Source organism: Equus asinus, chromosome 28 (assembly GCF_041296235.1).
Source record: "Equus asinus isolate D_3611 breed Donkey chromosome 28, EquAss-T2T_v2, whole genome shotgun sequence".
NCBI classification, from domain to species: domain Eukaryota; kingdom Metazoa; phylum Chordata; class Mammalia; order Perissodactyla; family Equidae; genus Equus; species Equus asinus.
The window spans coordinates 51336939-51364100 of NC_091817.1; the positions used below are offsets into that span (position 1 = coordinate 51336939).

General features: G+C 41.5%; 1 protein-coding gene across 3 annotated transcripts in view; it reads right to left on the reverse strand.

Annotated features, from left to right (window-relative positions):
- Positions 1–7892: 7892 nt before the first annotated feature.
- The window catches only part of LOC106827565 (adhesion G protein-coupled receptor E2-like), a 33597-nt gene continuing 14327 nt past the window's right edge, over positions 7893–27162 (reverse strand). For 2 of the 3 annotated variants that reach the window (XM_070500663.1, XM_070500665.1), the window contains 4 exons: positions 9705–9771; positions 9354–9445; positions 8286–8454; positions 7893–8200 (listed from right to left, as the gene is read on the reverse strand). In XM_070500663.1, the coding sequence (XP_070356764.1) occupies positions 8084–8200; positions 8286–8454; positions 9354–9445; positions 9705–9771 (445 nt within the window). In that variant the 3' untranslated portion in view covers positions 7893–8083. The remainder of the gene's footprint in view (positions 8201–8285; positions 8455–9353; positions 9446–9704; positions 9772–27162) is intronic. The other variant, XM_070500664.1, reaches the window with a different exon arrangement.

Here is a 27162-nt window from a genome sequence, read left to right on the forward strand (position 1 = left end):
GAGCAGCCCCAATGCCCCTCCACTCACTCCTTTTGTCCACTCCTTCCCAATACCCCTCCTTCCATTTCGCTTCTTAGGCCACCCCTCCTACCCTGAGGAACTTCCACTTCCGGGATCCTCACTCTCGGATGCACAATCTTAGGACCCAAGTGCCCAGCCTCTTGGTATCTCTGAGATTTGAGGACTCCACGTCTGCAGATCCTGCTATTTGTAGTTTTGTGGTCCCTGACTTAGACACTTCCAGTTCCGTGAACATGGGCTCCTTAACTGCTGGCATCCGACAGCTTCTGGTTATATACTTTCTTGTGTCTGGATTCTATGTTCTCCACCATGGGGCTAAATCCTCAATGAGTCCCTGTTTCCTCATCTACACGGTGACCATCAGAACCAGAAAGGGGGCAGCCAGTGAGGGGAGCTGTCACAGCAGACCCCCAAAGTGGAGAGCTTAACGGAGAGACCTCTTCAACCTTCGTACCTGCTCTCTTTGATGGGCGTGGTCATGTACTGGAGGCCTGTCATGAGAGGTAGAACCTCACTTCAGAGCCTGTCTCATGGCTGTTTCTAACTCAGTGACGGAGTTCTGGATAAATGAGCTGGGGAACCCCCAAGCTCACTCGTCCTGGTTAATTCTTGTCTGTCTTTGGGTTTCCTACCAGAGCTTAATCTTTACTTTCTCAGTTAACATTAAAAAATGACCCATGAGGAAATTATTGTTGTTATTCCCATTATAAATAAGGATAATATATTTGATAGATTTTTAAAGGTGAAGATATGAGGGCAAATGCTGAGATCTGCCTCCCATGCCGTAAACATCTCGGAATGCTGCCCTCAGTTGACCGAGAGCTCTCTCCCATCTGCCCTCTCCAACCATGGCTGGTTCCACTTCTGCCGTGTCCCCACAGGGCTGTGTGTCCCTAGACCACAGTATCTCCTATACTGCATTTTCTCTTTCTCCTGGTTTTCCATCTTACAGACCGTTGTGGACTGAATGTTTGCGCTGCCCTGTGAATTCATGTGTTGAAGCCCTAACCCCTGATGTGATGGTGTTTGCTGGTGGGTCTTTGGGAGATAATTAGGCTTAGATGAGAGCAGGCCCCTCATAGAAGGATTAGTGCCCTTGAAAGAAAAGACATCAAAGAGTTTCGTTTCTCTGTCTGCCCATGCTCAAGCTGCAAGAAAAGGCCATGAGAGGACACAGCGAGAAGGTGGCCATCTGCAAGCCAGGAAGAGAGCTCTCACCAGAACCCACCCTGTCAAACCTCGCTCTTGGCCTTCCCAGTCTCCAGACTTGTGAGAAAGTAATTTCTGTTGGTTAAGCTGTCCAGTCTGTGGTTTTTTTATGACAGCCTGAGCTGACCAATTCACAGGTCCTCACTATTCCTAGAGAATGAGATGATGTCTATCTTGTTAACTTTAGTTTCTTTCAGTTTAGCATGATGTCTTTCCAAAGAGTAAGTGCTCACCGAATATTTGAAGAGTGAATGAATAAATTGGTGTCAGATGAGGAGCTCCCCAGAACACCCTTAATATCTCCATAGATAAAGATTTATGAAGACATGGCCATAAGCATTCAATTTTGAGTGTCTATAGCCATTTTCATGCTACAATGGCAGGGTTGAGTTGTTGCTGTAGCTATCTGGCTGTGATGGTTAATTTTTGTGTCCTCCTGACTGGGGCACAGGACACCCAGATGGCTGGTGAGGCGTGATTTCAGGGTGTATCTGTGAGGTGTTTCCAGAGGAGATTAGCATTTGAGTTGGTGGACTGTGTGAAGCAGATGGCCCTGTCCCGTGAGGATGGGCATCACCTGATCCACTGAGGGTCTGCATAGAATAAAAGATGGAGAAAGTTGAATTGACTCAGGCTGAGTGCTGGAGCTGGGGCATCAGTCTCCTGCCCTCGGTGCTCCTGGCTCTCAGGCTTTCAGGCCCTGATGTTAATCTACGGCTCCCTGGCTGTTAGGCCTTCAAACTACACCACCGGCTTTCCTGGGTTCCCAGATGACAGGTGGCAGACTGTGGGACTTCTCAGCCTCCATTATGATGTGAGTCAATACCTCATAACAAGTCTCTTCATATTTCATATTTGTGTGTGTGTGTGTCTGTGTATCCTATTGGTTCTATTTCTCTGGAGAACCCTGACTATTACACTGGCCCACAAAGCCTAAAACATACAGATGATGATCTGAGCTTTCAATGTAGCTCCATGTGAGGAGGAAAGGAGATGGAGTCTGTGAAATAGTTCATACTTCAATTGTCCAGCTGTAGGACTTGGTTTATAGGAATCTTTCAGCCTCTGAGTCAAGTCCATGAAAGAGGGCCTGTTCTCTCCTGATCTCTGCCTTGCACACAGTGAGTAATCAATATTTTTGAATGACTGAATAATTAAACCTATAGAAAACAGAACAAAGAAATTTGAAAATCCAGACTATGGTGTGAACATTCCTGATCTTTTGGCTGTTGTTGGTTTGAAAATTCATTCAGGCTGGTGTTCCTGCTCATAGAATTTTAGCATGTGGAAGAGCATTTGTAGGAAGAAGAGGTTTCAGAAAAGGGCTTAACCCAAAGAGACCAAAGAACTGGCCCTCAACTGGCCTTTTCTGTGTGGAGTGCTTTCTGAACATACTGTGGGGCACAGAAAAGTTCCAGATTTCACAGGAATCGAGCGTGAGCATGTCCACCACGACTTCTTCCACATTGCTGACACGATGGCTTTCTTGAAACACACACCACAAAGTCATCCTTCTCCTCTCCTAGTGGCTCAAAGAATAACAGTTCTGATTTCCCATGGGAGAAGAGGATATAGTTCAAAAGATCTTTCAATTCACCTGGAGAGAAAATGTTTTAGACATGATATATAAAACCATAGAAAGAGAGCTTAAAAGTTTGCTTTGGAAAAAAAAAATAAGAAATTTCAGAAGTAATCACAAATTTCTATGCCAGACGGATTCGTCAAGGCAAGACCAAAAGGCCATATCAGATTGCCTTCTGCTGGACCCTGGTCTTTCTCAGAAATCCCATCTCCCTACATTTCCTAACCCCCAAGTTACAGAAGATAACAGCAATTAAATCTGCTCCAAAAAATTATCCATCTGTTTCAAATGTGTTTTCTGTTCCCTCTGCTTCAGGGTTTGTGAAACGTTGCTCTATGCCTGGAGTCACATAAGACGGCAGCTGAGAAATGAGTGAAATGTGGGAAGGATTACCTACAGTTATTCACCTAAGATAGAAAGGAAAAGGCATTAAATTCCTTTCACGCCCTTCTTCTTTCCACCCCCAGTGTGAGTTATTTGTTCCTACGTGCACAGGAAGCTAAGCAAAATTTCTGAAATTTAGGTGGGCGACTTCACCTGCTTATCTTTACTCAAAAACTTTGTAAATACTGTACTTCAGGAAATTACTCAGACCTGAGAACAAGAGAAAATATTTTGTTTTCCTTGGATGAAACTTCAGGAAGCCATGGAAGGGATGCCAAACGAGAGGGAGATGCCTTTACATCTTTACACAGCAGAGACACTACATTTTAGGAGATCATAGAAGGTAAAATTACATTAGGCAATGAATCTTCTTGGTTCTTTACTCATAGATAGTAGATATATGTGATGAGATTACTAGAATTTTAGAAGGTTTCATTAGCTATCTGATGCCATTGCTGCATTTCTCTCACAGAAAGTGTACGTTTCTTTGATTCACTGTGTATATCGTCTCTGGGCAGGAGGGAAATTGGTGGGATGAGAGGATGATAAATATTTGTTCCAATATCTATACTATGAGCCAAATTTTGATGGCTCTACAATAGGTAAGCTAAACCTTGTACAGTAAGTATGGTAGAGAGGAAACTGATCCACCAAAGATGCTCACATTCTCGTCTCTGGATTTGTAAATATGTTACTTTATATGGAAAAACAGATTTTGCTGATATAATTAAACTCAGAATCTTGAGATGGGAAGATTATCCAGGAGCATCCAGGTGAGCCAACATCATGACTAGGGTTTTTATAAGGGAAAAAGGGAGGCAGCAGAGTCTGACTCAAAGACAGGAAAGGAGATATGGTGACAGAAGCAGAGGAGAGAGACTGAGAGACTGGAGATGCTACACTGCAGGCTGTGATGATGGAGTGGCTCAAGGGGCTCCTAGCCAAGAAATGCAGACAGCCTCTAGAAGCTGGAAAAGGTGAGGAAACGGATATTCCCCTAGAATCTCCAGGAGGAACGCTGCTCTGATGACACCTTGATTTTGGTCCCTAAGACCGATTTGAGACTTTCTACTTCTAGAGCAGTAAGATAAATTTGTGTTGGGTTCAGCAGTAAGTCTGTGGTAATTTGGTCCAACAGCAATAGAGAATAAATACATTCAAAGTATAGATGTGGAAGAATCAGTTTTCTGGGATTCTGGAGTGAAGGCAGCTCCGATTTGGTTGAGGGACTCCTGGGAACTAGCTCCCAGGGATAAGGATACGGCCTTGCTGAGGCTGAGCTGACTCAAGAACACGAGGGACAGGTACTGTTAGCATTCCCCTAAACAGAAAGGCGTGGATTACTTGCTATGTTCTTCCTGAATGAGTGCAAGCCCCGAGTGGGACAGGCCTGTGGAACAGCGAGAATTCAGCCTCTCAGATCCGTGGGACCCTCCCTTATGTGTTCAACATCAGCTGTACTGAGGGATGCTGCATTGGCTCCTGCTCGGTTACATTGTGCATCCTTGGATGAATCAACATTTACTGTGGGGGGATGGTCATCCCCCTCCCACCAAAGCACAGTTCACTCGAAATCCTGCAAATGGAAGCAATTAATTAGTTCTGATTGGGCAAGACTCAGAAAACTGTCTCATTTGTACATGGGAGATGAAGGGGACGATTGAGGACTTAAAATGTTTCTCAGTTTGACCAAGTTCACATGGCAAGTACTTGGTAGAGCTGCTATTTTATTCCAGATCTGTTTCAGTCTAGGAACTAAGATCTACACAAAGCTCTTTGATCATAAAGAAATATTAGGGTGTTAACAGGTAGACATGATGGTTAATAACAAAACAATAAGTAAGGCAGAGAATTATCTTGAAATTCCCAAGAGAAAGAGGCACCTTAAACTGATCAATAATTTATTCTAATATTTTACCTCCATCATGATCAGGAAGTTCATTCATTCATTCGTTCATTTGTTCGGTAAGTAACTATTGAGCACTTGGGAAGTGTTAGACGTGGAGAGATTGAAAACAAGACAATTCTTGCCTCTTCTGCAGCTGCAGTTTGTTCGTTCGTTAATGTGATCAGTCATGCAGCAATTATGCGTTGAGCATTTCTACAGGCCTGGCCTTGTGTGAAATGCTGAGGATGCAATAGGAAGGAAAAGCAGCATGGTGCCTGCTGCAGCTCAGATCTAGAGGAAAGACAGACATTAACCAGATAGTGAAAAACAAGAGTGAAATGACTCTGAAGATGCTCTGCGGGAAAGGCACAGTGGCTATCAGAGTGAAAAACCAGAGAATCTGACCTATTCTGAGCAGGCAGAGAAGGCTTCTTGGAGGAGTTGACACATGAGCTGAGATCTGAAGGCTTATATAGTTTTGAGTCAAGGAAGGCATAAGAGTGTTTCAAGAAGAAGGAACATGTACAGAGTCTTTATTCCAAAGAAGCACGGTGAATTTAAAAAATTGAAAGAAATCCCATGTGGCTGGAACAATGGTGAGTATGTGGCAGATGAAGCTGGAGAGGTAAGCAGGAGACAACCCAAGCAAATTCTCATTGATTATGGATTTGGGGTTTGGTCCTATGTGAAATGGATTTAACAAAGGAGTGACATGATTCTATTTGTGTTTGAAAAGCTCTCTCAGGCTTCTATGTAAAGGATGCATTGGACGGTGACAAGAATAGAAAAGGCAGGTCAGTTGGGAGGATAGTGCAGTTGTTCAGGCAAGTAAAGATGGCAGCCTGGCCAAGGAGGGAGCGATGGAGATTGAGCCAGCTGGACATATTGGGCACATATTGAGAATATGAGAACAATAGGATTGGGGCTGGCCCAGTGGCATAGAAGTTAAGCTGGCACCCTCTGCTTCAGCAGCCTGGGATTCACCTATTCAGATCCTGGGGGTGGACCTACACACCGCTCATCAAGCCAAGCTGTGGTGACATCCTACATAGGTGAACTAGAAGGACTTATGATTGGATATATAACTATGTACTGAGGCTTTAGGGAGAAAAAAAAGAGCAAGAATGGCAACAGATGTTACCTCAGGGTCAATCATCTTTACCAAAAATAAATAAATAAAAAAGGGAAACCTAAGATAAAAAAAGAACAGCACTGTATAATGAATAGGTTGTGATGGGGAGTAAGATCATTGTTAAGTGTAACTTTCAGGGCTCAAATGTGTCACAGGATGGATGTAGTGCCATTCAGAAAGACAGACACCATGGGAAAGAATTGGATTAGGATAAAGATTGCAAGTCTTATATAGGAAGGATGAGTGGAAGGTGTCTTTGAGATATCAAAAATGTCAAATAGGTAAGTGGAGATGTTCCTCTCGATCTCAGAGGAAGGGTCCGATCTAGGGAAACATACAGAGGCATCATTTGCATCGAGATGTGACTGCATCTAAGGAATGGATGTGATTGTTTAGGAGGAAAGAATTTAATGAGAACTGAAGTTTTTCTGGAACCAACTCATTGGATGGAGCTATGAAGGAGACAGACATAAAAGCTAGAGAGAATGGAAGAAAGACATGCAGGGGTGTATAAATAGAATCTATAGGGGATAAAGATGGAGAGTTTCATGAGAAAGGGGTGGTGAATAGTGTCAGAAGTTTCTGAGAAGGCTTTTAGGAACACAGAGATCACTGTAGGTCTAAGAGATATATGTTTTGGTGGAATCATGGGGGAAAGAAGCCATATTGCATGGGGTTAGGGAGTGAGTTTAAAGCAGGGAAATGGAGACACAGAGAAAAGTCAACTATTGGCTGGTGGCTAGAACAGGGCCAAGTAGTACCTGTGTGAAAAATGGAAGAAAACTAAACGTTTCCATAACTTTGGGAAGAACACTGTTGAGAAGGTGAGGGAAGAAAAGAGGGAGGGGGGGAGGGAGGAAGAGAAAGAGAGAGAGAGAATGTGTGAACAATAATGTAGGGATAGTTGATAAGGCAGGAATGATGGGATCCAAAGAGCAGGTAGAAGCATTGTCTTCAGAGAGGAGGAGGGAATTGTGTTGATGACACAGGAATGTGGAGGGGATGCACGCTGACGTTTGGTGGGTATGGTGGATTGTGTGAAATATACAAAGTATCGTAATGTCTTTGATTTTGTCTGTGAAACAGGTGATGAGAACATTTTCTGAGAAAGGGGGAGGAGAGAGAAGATTCAACAATGGAACCAGTGCTGGGTTAACAAGGTAACAAGAGAAATGCACAAGGACTCCCTGGCAGAACCCTAGACTCCTTTAAATGGTAAGGACGACTCAAGGGATTTCATAGAAGATGGAAGAGTTAAGAAAACATAGGTAAAAGGACTTTGTAAGTTTAAACCACTGTGTTGCTTCTTTGCAATCTGTGCCATGAATTATCCCACGTCATTAATGCTTTTCCTTCAAGGTTTTGCATAGTGTAGAAGCTGTTGAAAATATGAGGAAGTCTTTTTAAGAAAGTCTAAAATGCCAGCTAACCCTTATGTTTGTTTAATTCATAAATATGTGCATCATTTCCTTCCATTTCCCCCTTTGTGTGAGTGCTGCTGAGTGACTGTGAGATAGAAGGTGTGCAGAGAAGAAGGACAGAACAATGTGGCTCTGAGTAGAACATGCATCACCACTTTGGATCATTGATTTTTTGCTTATCTAGTTAACCAAGCACAGCACATAGCAGGTGTTCAGTAAGAGCGCTGATGTGTAAAGGTCAAGATGAACACAGTTCCCTAAGCAAAATACATTTATTAAAATAAACTTTTAAACTGAGACCACTGCTAATGGTTAACGAGTCCAGGAGTAAGTCAAGCGTGAGCCAGCCTAAGGCATCATCTGCTGTTCACCCAGGTTGTCCAGTGTGATAGGCACGTGCTGCTCAAGCAGATCAGTTGGGGAAGTATTCTGGGAGCAATGCATGATCATACCGTGATGGGTTTGGAGGCATCAGACATGGCTCTGCTGGAAAGCGTGAAAGTCTCAGACTCAGCTTTGGGTTTCCTGACCCTTTTGAACCATTTCCCGTATTGTTCCCGAACCTGCAGAGGAAAAGCATACTCTGGATCAGCTCACTGAGAGGGGTGAGGATGGGAAGAGTCCTGGGCGGCAGCTGGATAGTGGTACCTGCTGCCTGAGGAGGCAGTACACCAGGAAGATGAAGACGCCCTGCAGGCTGTTGATGATGGTGAAGAGGTAGGCCATGACACGGGCAGCTGGACCCACCTGCAGGATTCCCAGACACCACGTGCATCCCAAGATGAAGAGCTGAGCTGTAGCTTTAAAAGTCAGCATCCTGTGGAGGATAAGAAAGGAGGCTCCTGAGGCACCCAGAGCAACAACACCAATGCCATTCACATCTCCACCCCATGGATGCTCCTGCCTTCCTCTGCTGGTGATGAGTTCTCAGGCTGCGCTGTGATCATCTTTGATCTTTGCCATTGATGATTCCCCATAATGGAAATGGCACTCAGGTACAGGAGGGCAGTTTGATTTAGATTGAGGAGGATAGCGATACTTCAAATGTAAGCTTCAAAAATTTTATGACGCTCCACAGGGATCCCTATTTTCACTCAGCCAACACTACTGAGGAGGTACTGTGCATCAGGCTCTGTGCTGGGGCCTGAGCATAAAAAATAACACACATAAGATTCCATTTCCATTTGGAAATGATGATGATAGGAATATAGAAGAAACATCGTTAAATTTCCACAAGGGTTCCTGGAGCAAAGGGCTGCCCAACCTCCTAGATTTGATGTTGACTAGGATTTTTTTCCAGAGAGAGGAATGGACGAGGGGTGAGAAGTAATCTGAACTGATGGTGTTGTGTGAAAATGTAGACTGGTGTGGGAGCAGACACAGAGTTTTCTAAGTGCTTCATGGGAACATCAATCTTCTTTGCACTTTTGTCATGGGACTGCTGATAAAAGTCCAAAGAATGCTTATCAACCAATGTCAATTCTTCCTGCTGCTGAGGGAGTAACAATCTGGGACTAGAGATGGATGGAACATTTTGGCTGTGGTGTCAGCCACACACCCCTGAGTCTGAGCTGGCTGCCACAGAAGCATAGCTGGGTCTGATTACTCTGGGTTCTCAGAAGACCCTGAGAGGGGGCAGCAGGGGCTGCTAAGGGACATGGCTTCGCTCTTGGGACCACACGCGGCTGTGGGCTGTCACCCTCCCCTCCAGCTTACCTTGTGTCCTGCAGGGTGGACACATCACTGTTGAGGGAAGACAGTCTGCTTTTCAACATCCAGAGAGTCATCAGAAAGAAAGCTAAGTTGACCTTCAGGAAACCACAGAAGGATTATTGATTAAAATTCCATTCTGTTTCTGTATCCTAGCCTGTCCAACATCAATTCCACCCTTAAGTAGTTTCCACATTTAGTAACAGTGCTAGAGTTTGTAGTTTTTGGAGCAGTCTTAGAAAACCAAACCAAATCCATGACAACCCAAGGATATTCCAGCTCATCCACCCCCTTATAATTCTGCCCTTCTAATGACCCCCAGCTGAGCATTAAGGATGTTCTGAAGTCATCACTCACAGAGCAGATGGCACAGACTGGTCCAAGGAAGCCCCATATAAATCCACTTTCTGAGCGGAGCCAGCAGCTGAGCAAGAGAGAGAATAAAAATTGCACTGGTCCTTAGGGATATTGAAAAAGTATATAAATTCGCTCATCTATTCATTCTTCAACAAATATTGAGTATCTTGTCTGTGATAGGCTGTGTGGTTGGGCTCTGAAGATACAGCAGTGAAGAAAGTAAACATTGGACTTACAAGCAACATGGGGGAGTGAGCTGTTCCCTTCATCTCTCCCCCTTTGAACTACAACTAAATGGACATTCCCTGAGCAACAGAGGAAGCCCACACAGCACAACAGGATGCCTGAGAACACAGGCAGCTATACATCTGAGGGTGGATGGACTGGCCTCCTGGGAAGTAGCAGAGATAGATGAGCACACCCTTCTCTCTCCCAGTAGCCCTGTCATGCACACCAACACTTGCTAACCTGGTGCAAGTGCCCAGAAAGTGGGAGCACACACCAGGACATCTGTAAGAAGAGGTGGTGGTAACCCTTAGCTTGTGCTTGTGGTCACTCTCCCAGCAGTGAGGGGGAGCCCACTGCTGCCCCTGTGCCACCAAGGAGCAGCCATAGCTCGGGTCCCAGTGAGTATGTCCCGCCCTCCAAGCACAGCAGCCTAGTGAACCGAGGCTGTGGACTGTAAACAGAGGCCTCAGCAGATCTACGTGCTGGGGCAAAAGGCTCCCAAGCGTGTATGTGAGCACTCACAGTGCTGCTGAGTCCCCAAACAGGGAACGGGTCCTGGGCAGCTGTGGGAATAGGCGCGCAGCTGGGCCCACTCAGGTTCACTTTCCTGGTGGACAGGGAGAGCCTGCTATGCCCCAGTGCTGTCAAGGAGCAGTCATAGCTCGGGTCCCAGCAGGGAAGCCCCAAGCGCCAAGCACAGTGGCCCCTCAGACTGCAGACCATAAACAAAGACTTCAGAAGATCCACCTGCTGGGGCAAATGCTCCCCAGGCCCGTATATAAGTGCTCCTAGTGCTGCTGAGCTCCCAAAGGAGGAACAGGCCCCAGGATGCTGTGAAAATAGGCACGGTAGCTTTGAGCCCGCTGGTGACCACTTTCAGGCAGGGAGGGGGAGCTCAGAGGGCCCCTGAGGCACCAGAGTGGACCTAGCCCAGCGAGGAAGCCTTGCCTGACAAGGAGAGTCCACACAAATGCCTGAACACACCCCAGGCTGGGGTAAGCACCCATAATACACCCACAGCTCCCAGCAGATGAGGTGGGGCCAGGAAAACTGCTCCTGCTCCCATCCCCCCCCAGTAGTAACAGGGGGAATCTGTGCCCTAAGAATACCACAAATGCCCCAACAAAAGATTAGTTCATCAAACACCATGAGAAACTGCAGCAACAATTCAGACCAGAAGGAAAATGACAATTCTCTAGAAACTGACACTGAAGGCACAGAAATATACAACCTAAATGACAGAGAATTCAAAATAGCCATCATAAGGAAACTCAGTGACTTCCAAGAAAACACAGAAAGACAATTCAAGGAGCTCAGCAATAAAATGAATCTCTTCACCAAAGAGATTGAAACTATAAAAAAATCAAGCAGAAATTCTGGATATGAAAAACACAATTGATGAAATGAAAAAATAATCTAGAATCTTTAATAAATAGAACTAATCTTATGGAGGAAAGAATTAGTCTTCTTGAGGGTAAAAATGTGGAAATTCTACAGGTGGAGGAGGAGATAGAACTAAGATTTTTAAAAAATGAAGGAATCCTTTGAGAAATATCCAACTCAATTAGGAAAAGCAACATAAGGATTATAGGTATTCCAGAGGGAGAAGTGGGGGAGAAAGGAGCAGAGAGCTTGTTCAAAGAAATAATTGCTGAGAACTTACCAAAGCTGGAGATGGCTTCAGATTTACAGATAAATGAAGCTAATCAAATGCCCAACTTCATCAGCACTAAAATAACTTCTCAGAGGCATATAATTGTAAAAATGGCAAAAGTCTGTGATAAGAAAAATACTAGGAGCAGCAAGGCAGAAGGAAATAACCTACAAAGGAAATCCTATCAGGCTTTCAGTGCACTTCTCAGCAGAAACCCTACAGGCTAGGAGAGAATGGAATGATACATTCAAAATACTGAAAGACAAACACTTTCAGCCAAGAATACTCTAGCCAGGAAAGCTTTCCTTCAGATATGATGGAGAAATAATCTTTCCCAGATAAAAAAAAGCTGAGGGAGTTCATCACCGCTAGACCTCCCCCTACAAGAAATAAGCAAAGATGCCCTCACACTGGCAACAGAAAGACAAAGGTCTACAAGGCTCTGAGCAAGGATACAAATACACAGACATGATAAGAAACGTGTGCCCTCTACCAGGACAGAGAACCAAAGACTCAATTATAACTTATAAGAGAAAGGGAAAGAAAGCATAAAAAGTAATGGTGAACACTTCAACTTAGCCACAAACTCACAAAATTAAAAACAGAAAAATTTTTAACAGCAGTTACTCAGAAGGGGAGAGGAAAGGGAAGGAACCTGCTTAGGTTAATGGAGATAAGAGGCTATGAGGAAATGGTCTATCACATATCCAACATCTTTCCTACAACCCTCACGGTAACCACCAACCAAAAAATCAAAGCAGAGCCACAATTCACAAAAAGTGAGAAATATCCCTCAGAAAACCAATAAAATGAAATGGCAGTCAGAAATACAAAGGAAGAGAAACAGTGGAAACATAGAACAACCAGAAAACAAGAGATAAAATGGCAGCCTTAAGCCCTCATATATCAATAATCACTCTAAACGTAAATGGATTGATCTCTCCAATCAAAAGACACAGAGTAGCTGGATGGATTAAAAGACAAGACCCAACAATATGCTGCCTCCAGGAAATGCAACTCAGCTCCAAACACAAACACAGGCTTTGAAGGAAGGGATGGAGGAAAATACTCCAAGCTAACGGCCAACAAAAGAAAGCAGGTGTTGCCATACTTTTATCAAACAAAGCAGACTTCAAGTTAAAAAACACAAGCATAGACAAAGAGGGGCAGTATATAATGATAAAAGGGACATTCCACCAAGAGGATGTAACACTTATTAATATATATGCACGTAACATAGGGGCCCCAAAGTACGTAAAGCAATTATTAACAGACATAAAGGAAGAAATTAACAGCAATATGATAGTTGTAGGGGACCTCAACACCTCACTCGCACCAATGGACAGATCATCCAGACAAAATATCAAGGGAATAGTAGATTTAAATAAAACACTTGATCAGATGGACTTAATAGATATATAGAGAGCATTCCATCTGAAAACAGCAGACTATACATTCTTCTCAAGTGCACATGGGTCATTCTCAAAGACCATATATTGGGAACCAAGGCAAGCCTCAATAAATTTAAGAAGATTGAAATCATCCCAACCATCTTTTCTGACCACAATGCTAGAACCACAAGAACAAAACTGGGAAAGTCAGAAATATATGTGGAGACTAAACAACACGCTACCGAACAACCACTGGATCATTGAGGAAATCAAAGGGGAAATTAAAAAATACCTGGAGACAAATGAAAATGAAAATATAACATACCAACTCTTATGGAATGCAGCAAAAGAGGTCCTAAGAGGGACATTCATAGCAATGCAGGTTCACCTCAACCAGCAAGAAAAATCTCAAATAAGTAATCTTGAAGTACACCTAGCAGAGCTAGAAAAAGAAGGACAGACAAAGCCCAAAGTCAGCAGAAGGAGGGGAATAATAAAAATCAGACCACAAATAAATGAAATAGAGACTTAAAAAAACAGTAGAAAGGATTAATTAAACTAAGAGCTGGTTCTTTGAGAAGATAAACAAAATTGACAAACACTTAGCCAGACTCACCAAGACAAAAAAGAGAGAAGGCTCAAATAAATAAAATTAGAAATGAAAGAAGAGAAATTATAATAGATACTGCAGAAATACAAAGGATTATAAGAGAATACTATGAAAAAACTATATGCCCACAAATTCGATAACCTAGAAGAAATGGATGAATTCCTAGACTTATACACCCTCCCAAAACTAAATCAAGAAGAAACAGAGAATCTGAACAGACCAATCACAAATACAGAGATTGAAATCGTAATCAAAAACCAGCCAAAACACAAAAGTCCAGGACCAAAATGGTTTCTCTGGAGACTTCTACCAACCACTCAAAGATTTAGTGCCTATCCTTCTCAAACTATTCGTAAAAACTGAAGAATGTGGAACACTGACTAACGCACTCTATGAAGTCAGCCTTGTCCTGATACAAAAACCAGACAAGGACAAGAAGAAGAACTACAGGCCAATGTCACTATGAACTTAGACGCAAGAATCCTCCACAAAATATTGGCAAACCGAATACAGCAATAAATTACAAGAATCGTACACCATGATCAAGTGGGATTCATTACAGGGACTCAGGGATGGTTCAACATCTGCAGATCAATCAATGTGATACACCACATCAACAAAGTGAGGAATAAAAATGCCATGATCCTCTCAGTAGATGCAGAGAGCATTTGACAAGATCCAACAGCCATTTATGATTTTAAAAACTCCCAATAAAAAGAGAGAAGGTATAGAAGGAAAGTACCTCAACACAATAAAGGCCATATACGACAAACCCACAGCCAACTCATACTTAATGGCGAAAAACTGAAAGCCATCCCTCTGAGAACAGGAACAAGACAGGGGTGTCTTGGGGACTACTCTCGCCACTCCTATTTCAACATAGTACGGGAGGTATTGGCCAGAGCAGTTAGGCAAGAAAAAGAAGTAAAAAGAATCCAAATTGGAAAGGAAGAAGTGAAACTTTTGCTAATGGCAGGTGATACGATTCTATATATAGAAAACTCTATAAAGAATCCACCAGAAAACTATTGGAAATAATCAATAACTACAGCAAAGTTAGGGTACAAAATCAATTTTGAAAAATCAGTTGCATTCCTATACACTAACAATGAACTACCAGAAAAAGAAATCAAGGAAACAATCTTATTTACAATCACAACAACAACAAAAAATAAAATATCTAGGGATAAACTTAACCAAAGAGGTGAAAGACCTGTACACTGAAAACTATAAGACATTATTGAAAGAAATTGAAGACATAGAGAAATGGAAAGATATTCCATGTTCATGGGTCTGAAGAATAAACAGTCAAAATGTCCACACTACCTAAAGCAATCTACAGATTCAATGCAATCCCTATCACAGCTCCAACAACATTTTTCACAGAAATAGATCAAAGACTCCTAAAATTTATATGGAACAACAAAAGACCATGAGTAGCCAAAGCAATCCTGAGCAAAAAGAAAAAAGCTGGAGGCATCACAATCCCTGACTTCAAAACATACTCCAAAGCTACAGTAATCAAAACAGCATGGTACTGGCACAAAAACAGACAAACAGATCAATGCATCAGAATTGAAAGCTCAGAAATAAAACCACACATTAATGGAAAGTTAATCTTTGACAAAAGAGCCAAGAACATACAATGGAGAAGGGAAAGTCTCTTCAATAAATGGCGTTGTTAAAACTGGACAGCTACATGCAAAAGACTGAAAGTAGACCATTGTCTTGCACTATAGACAAAAATTAACTCTAAATGGATTAAGGATTTGAATGTAAGAACTGAAAGCATAATAATCCTAAAAGATCATATAGGCAGTACACTCTTTGACATTGGTCTTAGCCACATCTTTTTGAATACATGTCTAATTGGGTAAGGGAAGCAAAAGAAAAATTTAACAAATGCGACTACATCAGACTAAAAAGTTTCTGCAAAGCAAATGAAACCATCAACAAAATGGAAAGACAACCCAGCAACTCGGAGAAAATATTTGCAAATCATTTATCAAACAAGGGGTTGATATCCAAAGTATATAAAGAACTCACACAACTCAACAACAAAAAAGCAAACAACCCGATCAAAAAATGGGCAGAGGACATTTTTAAAAGGAAGACATACAGATGGCCAACAGACACATGAAAAGACGCTCAAATTCACTAATCATCAGGGAAATGAAAATCAAAACTACACTGAGATATCACCTCACACCCGTCAGAGTGGCTGTAATCACCAAGACAAAAAACAACAATGTTGGAGAGGATGTGGAGAAAAGGGAAGCCTCACACACCGCTGGTGGGAATGCAAACTGGTGCAGCCATTATGGAAAACAGTATGGAGATTCCTCAAAAAACTAAAAAGAACTACCATATGACCCAGCTATCCCACTGCTGGCTATCTACCCAGATAATTTGAAATGAACAATCCAAAGTTACATAAGCACCTCTATGTTCATTGCAGCACTATTCACAACAGCCAACACATGGAAGCAACCCAAGTGCCCATCGATCAATGATTGGATAAAGAAAATGTGGTATATATACAATGGAATACTACTCAGCAATAAAAAAAGATGAAATCATCCCATTTTCAACAACATGAATGGACCTGGAGGGAATTATGCTAAGCAAAATAAGCCTGAGAGAGAAAGACAAACACCAGATGAGTTCACTCATACGTGGAATATAAACAAATACGTGGACAAAGACAACAGTCCAGTGGTTACCAGGGGGTGGGGGTGGGCACAGGGGGTGAAGGGGAGCACTTATGTGGTGACAGACAAGAAATAATGTGCAACTGAAATCTCACATTGATGTAAACTAATATGAATCTCTATTTTAAAAAAAAGGAAGGTAAATATCGTCTTAAGCCCCTGAAATCTCACATCAGTAGGAGGTACACAGTCAGACACACTGTGTGACAATAAACAAAAATGTGGGGCGATGAGAATGTATCATAGTTGTCCCGCTTAGTTTTGGGCCTGAGAGATTAGGATGGTTAGTGAAGATTCCCACCGGAAATTACAGGTTAGTTGAGATATGAACAATGAGTGGATGTCACTGAGAGAAACAGTGTTGAGGCAGGGGCCTGTAATTTCTTTAGGTTCACGGGACTCAAGTTTTCAAGAGTCTCATGAACCTAATGTGGTTTGAGAGGGTTTTCCTGCACTATTCAATTTATTTATCCTTCACCTGCTGCAAAACCCACCCACTGAGTCTAAAATCATTTTTCTGGCTTTATTGAGACATATTTCACACCCATAACATTCACGGATTTAAACTGTGCATTTCAGTGACCGTCAGTATATTCACAGCTGTGCAACCATCACCACAATGTAACTGTAGGAAATTTTCAGCTCCTCAGAAAGAAACTTCAGAGTGATGTCAGCATCGTGATGGAGTGAGTTATTCCCTTTGTCTCCCCTCTAAATTACAACCCACTGGAAATCCGTTGATGGACAGAGACTCCGTACACAGTGTTACAGGATGCCTGAGAGATCCACGATCTATACATCTGAAGGTGGGTGGACTGGACCCCAAGGAGGCAGAGGAACTAAGGGAGCAGCCCCTTCTCCCTCCCCTCACAGCAGCAATCCAGGGCAGGGGTCCTCACACCTGTGCATGTGCCGATGAGCACACGCTGTGGGGCAGAAACAACAGGTGCAGGGTGGTCATCGCCCATCCCCCCGTGGATCCACCATTTGTGCCTGCAAACAGAGACTGCGGGAGATGAAGCACCAGGTGTGGCTTGGTCCCTGACCCTCCCCCGCAGATCTGGTACACGTGGTTGTGAGCAGACACTGGAGGAGCAGAAACAACAGGCATGCCTTATCCCCATCCCTCCCCGCTAGAACTAGCAGGTCACACACAGGCCCTGAGAATCACGACACAGAGGGGGGCCAGTGAACCAGCCCCCTTTTCCTCCCCCAGCAGTGGCCCAGTCCTTCCAGTGGTGGGGACATTATACGAAATTCAGATTTTCCTGCCTGGGGAAGGTTGCCCTGACCTGAGTTTTCAAAACACACCAGCAAGTGCCAGAAACCAAAGGGTGCACGAGTGATCAGCAGCAACAAGCTTTCTCTGCATAGCCCCTGCACTACCCCACCTGCCCTGCAGCAGTGGCAAGTGGAACCTGTGACCATAGGCTGCAGGAACCACAGCAGAACCAGTGACCCAGACCCAGTGGTGGCACACACGGAAGGGGTAAGGGGCTGCAATAAAAGTCCTCAGGTCCCCAGGGCACCAGCATTGACAGTGACACTGGTGAACCCGGGACACCTCAGACAAGCCACAAGCAGCAGCATAGGAGGTGCACAGGGCAGCAGCATCCAAGCCCCTGGAGAGCCCGTGGGGGAACATGAGGCCCAGGTGACCCCGAAAGCAGCAGAAGTGCTGGCAGACTGGTGATCCCGATGGCAGCACCTGAGACGGCAGTGACATCACAAGCAGCAAGGCACCGGCCACCTCAGAAGCACAAGTGGCACAAGGAAGAGACAGACAATGCCCCTGGCAGAGGCAGTGGAGTGTGGAAAGTGCAGGCTCAAATACCACCAGAACCAGCTCAGAACCAAAGTAACCAAAGCCATACCCAAATAAGAAAGGTGTTTACTACGAAAAATGTACCAGTAGAGGATCAAATCATCAAGCACCTTGAAGTACAGTAACACGGCAGAACACAAGGAGAATGATAGCTCTCCAGAAACCAAACTTGAAGTCACAGAAGATTACAATTCTAACTGAGATAGAATTCAAAATAGCTGTCATGAAGAAACTCAATGAGTTACAAGAAAACTCAGAAAGAGAGTTCAGTGAGCTCAGGAATAAAATTAATGAACAGAAGGAGTACTACACCAAAGAGATTGAAACTCTTTTTAAAAAAAACAAAGAGAAATTCTGGAGATGAAGAATACAGTTCATGAGATGAAAAATAAAGTAGAAAGCATTAAAAATAGAGCAGACCATATGGAAGACAGAATTAGTGAGCTCAAAAACAGAAAACCAGAATTGATTCAGATGGAGGAAGAGAGAGAACTAAGATTTTTTTTTTTAAAAAATGAAGAAATTCTATGAGAAATATCTGATTCAATTAGGAAAAGTAACATAAGGATAATAGGTATCCCAGAAGGAGAAGAGAGGTAGAAAGGAGCAGAAAGCTTATTCAAAGAAATAATACTAGCAAATTTTGCAAACCTTGGGAAAGAACTGGACATACAAAACAAATAGAACTGGACGTATGAAGCAATAGGAATAGAACATATGAAGCAAACAGAACTCCTAATACCTCAATGCGAAAAGATCCTCTCAAAAGTATATATTATTAAAAGTGTCAGGAGTGAGCGACAAAGAAAGAATATGAAGGGAAGCAAGAGAGAAAACCACATACAAAAGAACCTCCACCAGGCTTTCAGCAGTTTTCTCAGCAGAAACCTTACAGGCTAGGACAGAGTGAAATGATATATTCAAAACACTGAAAGACAAAAACAGTGGAAATGGAAATATAAAGCAAACAGAATATAAGAGACGAAACAAAGGAGCCAAGAATACACAATGCAGAAAGGAAAGTCTCTTCAATAAATGGTGTTGGGAAAACTGGGCAGCCACATGAAAAAGAATGAAAGTAGACCATTATCTTTTGCCATACACAAAAAGTAACTCCAAATGGATTATAGAACTTGAAAGTAAGATGTGAAACCATAAACTCCTCGAAGAAAATATAGACAGTACACTCTTTGACATAAGTCTTAGCAGCATCTTTTTGAATACTCTTTCTCATCAGGCAAAGGAAACAAAAGAAAAAATAAACAAATGGGACTACATCAGACTCAAAGGCTCTACAAGGCAAAGGAAACCATGAACAAAACGAAAAGACAACCCACCAACTGGGAGAGAATATTCGCAAATCATATATCCAACAAGGGGTTAATTCCCAAAATATATAAAGAACTCATGCAACTCAACAACAACAAAAAAACAAACAACCCGATCAAAAAATGGGCAAAGGATATGAACGCACATTTTTCCAAAGAAGGTATACAGATAGCCAAGAGGCACATGAAGAGATGCTCAACAACAGTAATTATTTGGGATATGCAAATCAAAACTATAATGAGATATCCCCTTACACCTGTTCATAATGGCTATGATTAACAAGACAAAAAATTAACAAATGTTGGAGAGGATGTGGAGAAAACGGAACCCTCCTGCACTGTTGGTGGGAATGCAAACTGGTACAGCCACTATGGAAAACAGTATGGAGACTTCTCAAAAAATTAAAAATAGAAATGCCATACGAGCCAGCTATCCAACTACTGGGTATTTATCCAAAGACTTGAAACCAACAATTCAAAGAGACTTATGCACCCCTATGTTCACTGCAGCATTATTCACAACAGCCAAGATGTGGAAGCAACCCAAGTGTCCTTCAACTGATGAATGGATATAGAAGATGTGGTACACATATATATATGAATACTATTTAGCCATAAAAAGATATGAAATCGTCCCATTTGCAACAACATGAATGGACATCGAGCGTATTATGTTAAGTGAAATAAGCCAGACAGAGAAAGACAAGCACCGCCTGATTTCACTCAGACATAGAAGATGAACAAACACATGGGGAAAGAGAACAGATTAGTGGTTTCCAGAAGGGAAGGGGATGGGGGAGGGTGAAAAGTGTAAAGGGGTGCATATGTACAGTGACGGATAAATACTCGACTGTGGATGGTGAGTATGATGCAGTCTACACAGAAACTGAAATATAATAATGTACGCCTGAAATTACACAATGTTATACACCAATATGACCTCAATAAAACAATTTTTAAAAAATTACAAATGCCGCTCTAGCAATTGCTACCTGTTTATAAAACTAAAGGATTGAAAATAAAGTAAGTGTCCATCAATACAGGGCTAGCTATTGAAATTATGAAAAATTTATATAATAAAATCTTATGCATCTGTAAAATGGAAGGAAGAAGCTGAAGAATCTTCAAGATATGTTGTTAAATGAAGAAAACCAATGTGCAGAAAAAGGGTATGGTATGCAACCATTGGTACTAAAAATATATTAAAAAGAAAAATGTGTGATTTTTATATTAACAAAATCCTTTTGATAGAAAAAAAGAAACTTCCTTCACATTAGCAGCCACACCTCATTCTGACTCTCAGGCACCCCACCCCCACCCTAGCCCCAGGGCACCACTCATCTACTTTCTATCTCTATGGTTTGCCTATTCTGGACATTTCACATGAGTGGAGTCATAAGATATGTGATCATTTATGACTGGATTGTTTCATTTAGTACACAGTTTTCAAGGCTCATTCATGTTGCAGCATATTTTCATGGGTGAATAATATTTTTTATTCTTTATTAATGGCTAAATAATATTCCACTGTATGCTATGCCACACTTCGTTTATCCATTCATCAGTTAGTGGACATTTAATTTCCAACTTTTGGCCACTTTGAATGATGCTGCTATGAGCATTCATGTCCAGGCTTTGTGTGGAAGCATGTTGTCATGTCTTTGGGGAATATACTGAGGAGAGGAATTGCTGGGTCATTCGAACTTTGAGAAACGGTCAAACTGTTTTGCAAAACAGCTGCACTATTTTATATACCAGCCAGCAATGGGTGATGATTCTAATTTTTCCACATCCTTGCAACACTTTCCACTGTCTGTCTTTTTCTTTCATTTTGTGTTAAAACTAATGAGGGTGAAGTGATATCTTATTTTGTGGCTTTTAATTTTCATTTTGCTAATGCCTAATATGTTGAGCATCTTTTCATGCACTTATTGGTCTTTTATATACCTTTAAAGAAATGTCCAAGTTCAAGTCAGTCCATTTTATATTGAATTTGTCTTTCATTATTGAGTTAACTCAATTTAATTTTAACAACAGTGCAAACAGAAGATCTCTTATGATCACAGATTGGTTTCCAAGGCATAGAGAGCTTGTGTCTATTGCTCAAGGTTTTACTAACAGACAGAAAGAGAATCTACTCTTGAATCAACATTAATGCAAAGTATAGAGTGAGGCAGGACATTTCAAGAAAATGGAGAGTGAGGCGGGACATTTCAGGACAATGGAGAGTGAGGTGGGACATTTCAGGACAATGGAGAGTGAGGCGGGACATTTCAGGACAATGGAGAGTGAGGTGGGACATTTCAGGACAATGGAGAGTGAGGTGGGACATTTCAGGACAATGGAGAGTGAGGTGGGACATTTCAGGACAATGGAGAGTGAGGTGGGACATTTCAGGACAATGGAGAGTGAGGAGGTACATTTCAGGACAAAGGAAACTGAGGCGGGACATTTCAGGATAATGGAGAGTGAGGCGGGACATTACAGGACAATGGAGAGTGAGGTGGGACATTTCAGGACAATAGAGAGTGAGGAGGTACATTTCAGGACAAAGGAAACTGAGGCGGGACATTTCAGGACAATGGAGAATGAAGTGGGACATTACAGGACAATGGAGAGGTTGGTAGGACACTTCAGGACAAGGAACTATATACTGAGAAGAATGTAATCAAGAAAGAACTGAAGTGTCTGAGAAGGACACCTGGAAAGAGCTCAGCTGAGCAGGTGAACATAAGTTTTAGCAGCATGTTGTGGTTAAGAGTGCACGTCCTGGGAGACTGACTTCTTGAATGAAGGAGTGAGGACCTTGGTAAACTTGCTCTCCTTCTAACGCTACAAGAATATAAGCAAAACAGCTAAAAGCAACCATTTCAAAACTCTAGCAATTACTCCAAGCCACAGAACAAACTGAAAATAGCCTATCCAAGAGAACCTGCTGACCCTCAATAAGACTGGAAAGGAAGGAGTCTGTGAAGTTTCAACTTGGAGCCTCTTCCATTCCTTCTCTCCCCAGCTTGGTGGTGCATCAGCCAAAAGTTGACAGCATTCCAGAAAACAGAGGGAGCTGACTACATCCAGAGATCTGTTAACAGCATCATCATCATCCTTAGAGCATAGTCAGCATTTCTTCAGACCCTTTGACTCCCTGGGAACATTTTCTTCTCCAAGTTTGGTGGCTCTTTGATGTGACCAATAGTTCGTCTCAGTTGGGAACAAAAAAGCCTACTCCATGGGCATTTCCAAACCAATAGCAAACTGCTGTCACACACCAGCTGCCTAAGGCTGTGATTTTAGGCAGGGTCAACAAGGACTTGTCTGGGGGAATTTAAAAGGCAATACTGGAGAACTAAAGGACCATAGAGAATTTTGAAAAACTCTGAAATATTCCTGGAAATCTCAGGATGCACAAGGATGTGCCCATGCTCAGGAAAAGACTGGGAATAAGAAAACACCATCCTCTCACCTCTGGCTGACCTTGAGGCTTTGTGCAATCAGGAAGTGAAAGCTCAGTCTGTTATGTAAGCCCCTGAAGGTGGAAGGTGCGCCTTGTCCCACAGATGCCTTTGTAAAAGAGTGCAGAGCACGTAGGCAAGGCATTTAAGGAAATCTTCTGACCAGACATTGAGTGGCCACTAAATTATCCTGAACCAGGTATGACCCTGTAGGCTCCCAGGATTAGAAAAAGAAACAAGAACTTTAAAAAGCTAGCAGAAAACTCAGAGGTCATACTCTTTAGAGAATGATCAATATGCAGAATTTGTTTAGAAATTCAGAAACAAACAAACAGCAACAAACCTTTGAGGAATCTGATAACAGGAGCGTTGCAATATATGATCTAAAACACCTAGTTTTAAACAAAAATGTATGATACATATGAAGAAACAAAATAGTATGCATCACACACATGGAAAAAATCAGCCAGAAGAATATGTCACTGAAGAGGCATAGATTTTGATCTTAGTATGCAAAGTCTTTAAATGCGTTATTATAAATATATTAAAAAACTAAAATAAAGCACATTTGGAAAATAGAAGGAAAGTATGACAGTCTAACCAAATAAAGAATATGAATAAAGGAATAGAAATTATGAATGGAACAAAATGGGAAGTCTAGAGTTGCAAAGTACAATAACTGAAATGAGAAAATATTCAGAATGGCTCAACTGAATGGAGCTGGCAAAAGAAAGACTTCAACGGGCCAGCCCCAGTGGCGTAGTGGTTAACTTCAGCATGCTCCACTTCAGTGGCCCAGGTTTGATCATCAGGTCTTGACCTACACCACTTGTGGCCATGCTAGGGTGGCAACTCACATACAAAATAGGGGAAGATTTGCACAGATGTTAGCTCATGGCAAATCTTTCTCAGCAAAAAAAAAGAAGAAGAAGAATTAATGAATTTGAATATAGATCAATAGAGATTATGCAGACTCAGGGAGAGGGAGAAAAAAGAATTAAGAAAAATGAAGAACCTCAGAGACCTGTGGCACAGGACTGAGTGCACCAACATACACATAATTGACATCCCAGAGAAAGATAAAGCAAAAGGGCAGAAAAATACCTGAAGAATGAATGGCTGAAAACTCCCTGAATTTGAAGAAAAGTATTAATCTACACATCCAAGAAGCTCAATGAACTCCAAGTAGAATTAACTGAAAGAGAGCCATGCCTAAACACGGCATAGAGCTACTGACAAGAGTCAAAGATACAATCTAGAGAGTGGCAGGAAGAAACTGACTTTTCGTGTACAGGAGATCCTCAATAAGACCAAGAGATGACTTCTTGTCAGACATCATGGCGGTCAGAAGGCAGTGGGGTGACATCTTCAAAGAGTCAAAAAAAGATAGTGAACCAAGACTTCCATATCCAGCTAAATTCTCCTTGAAAAGAAAAGAAATTAAGTCATTTCAAGATAAACAAAAATAGATAATTCTTCCTAGCAGAACTGTCCTACAGGAAATACTAACTGAGCCCTTCAGGCTGACAGGACAGGACACTAGACAGTAACTGGGATCCACATAAAGGAATACAGAGTGCCACTAAATGTAACTACATAGGTATCATGAAAGGCACTATAAACATATTTTTCTTTGGAACTCTTTTCTTCTGTTTTAAAAGACAACTGCACAAAGCAATACTTATAAAATGTGTCAATGGTTTATGACAATAATAGTACGAAAGAGGTGGAAGGGAATAGAGAAAAACTGGAAGAAAGTTTTTGTATAATACTGAAATGAAGTTAGATGCCAATTGCAATCCTCAGGCAACTCAAAAAATATAGTAAAAGAAATAAGGGAATTGAAAAGGTACACTAGGAAATGTCTACTTAACACAAAAGAAGACAGAAATGAGGAATGGAAGAATAGAAAAAGACATAAGATATACAGGAAAGAAATATCACATGGCATGTAAACCCTACCTTATCAGTAACTACGTTATAGATAAATGTATTAGACACTACAATAAAAAGTCAGAGAAAGGTAATATGGATTAAAACATTTTTTTGTATCTACTGGAAGACACTTTGGATTCAAAGACACAAATAAGTTGAAAGTTAAGGGATAGAAGGAGCAACCAAATGAGAGCTAGGGTGGATATATCTACATTAGACAAAATAGACTTTAAACAAAATTGTTAAAGATGAACAGGATATTTTATAACAATAAGTGGGTCAGACCATCAGGAAGACAATGAATATAAACATAAACGCACCAAACAAGAGTCCCTAATACATGAAGCAAAACCCAAGATCGAAGGGAGAAACAGACAATTCAACAAGAGTAGTTGAAGACTTCCACACACAGTGGGTTTGTTCATGTCCCCTCAAAATATGTGTCCAAGTCTTAACCCCTGGCACCTGTGAGGGTGACCTCACTAGGAAATTGGGTCTTCACAGATGGAATTAAATTAAGGATCTCAATATGAGATCAACCTCGATTTAGAATGGATCCTAATTCCAATAGCTATTGTCCTTATAAGAGAAAAGAGAGGGATATTCAGACACTGATGCGCAGAGGCATTGGAAGACAGAGGCAGCGATATGAGATATACAGCCCCCAGCTGAGGAATGCCTGGAACTACCAAAGCTGGAAGAGGCAAGGAAGGATTCTCCCCTAGGGCCTTCAGAGGGATTGCAGTCCTGCCAACACCTTGATTTTGGACTTCTGGCGTCCACAACTGTGAGAGCATATGTGTCTCCTATTTTAAGCCACCAAGTTTACAGTATTTTGTTAGCACAGCCCTAGGAACTAATACCACATCACTTTCAAAAATGGATGAATAACGAAGCATAAGATCAATAAAGAAATTGAATATTAGGACAGCACAGTAACCGATGAGATCTAACAGACTGTAGAATTTTCCACTCAACAACAGAAAAAGGCACATTCTTGTCAAGTGAATGAAGAACATTCTCTAGGATACGATAGAGCGTAAGTTAGGAGTTAAATGAAGCCTCAGTAAAATCTTAAAAATTGGAATCATACAAACTATTTTTTTCTAATCAGAAATGAATTAAATTAGAAATCTACAACAGAAGAAAATTTGAATTTCACATATGTGGAGAAATTAAACATTCTCCTAAATAACCAATAGCTATGGTCAATTGATTTTCAGCAAGGAGGCTAAGACAATTCAATGGAGAAAGAACATCCTTTTCAAGAAATGGTGTTGGGAAAACTGGGTATCCACATGCAAAAGAATAAAATTAGATCCCTTCCTCACACCATACATAAAAATTAACTCAACAGCTATCAGACATATCTGTAACAGCTAAAACTATAAAACTTCTAGAAGAAAAAACTGGAGAATGTCTTTGCATCCTTGGTTTAGGCAATGGTTTCTTAGATATGACATCCAAAGCACTACCAACAAAAGAAGAAAATAGGAACATTTGACATCACAAAAATGAAAAACTTTCCTGCTTTAAAGAAAGCACATTAGGAAGACAGTGAAAAGACACAGATTGGTAGAAAATATTTGCAAATCGTACATTGATGATGGACTAGTATCCAGAATATATTAAGAACTCTTACAACTCAACAACAAAAAGACAAATAACCCAATTTAAAAATGGGCCAAAGATTTGAATAGGCATTTCTCCAAAGAAGATATGCAAATGGTCAATAAGCACATGAAAAGATGCTCAACATCATTAGTAGTAGGGAAACGCAAATCTAAACCTCAATGAAATATCAATTTGCACTCATGAGGATGGCTAAAATAAAAAATGTAGAAAATAAGTGTTGACAATGATGTGGAGATATTGAAACTCTCATATATTGCTGATGGGAATGTAAAATATGAGACAGACACTTTGGAAAACAGGTGGTGGTTTGTCAGAATGCTCAACATAGATTTGCCATATGATCCAGCAATTCTACTTGTAGATACACACCCAAGACAGATGAAAACACAAGTCCACACAAAAACTTGTACATGTATGTTTACAGCAGCATCATTCATAACAGCAAAAAAATGGAAATAATTTAAATGCTCATAAACTTATGGATGGATAAACAAAATGTGGAATGTTCACATAATGGAATATTATTTACAAAACAACAACAAAGAATGAAGTCATGATACTCACTACAACATGGATGAACCTTGAACACACCATGCTAAGTGAAAGAATCCAGTCACAGAAGATCGCATGCATGACTTAATTTATGTGAAATATCCACAGTAGGCAGATCCACAGAGACACAAAGTGGA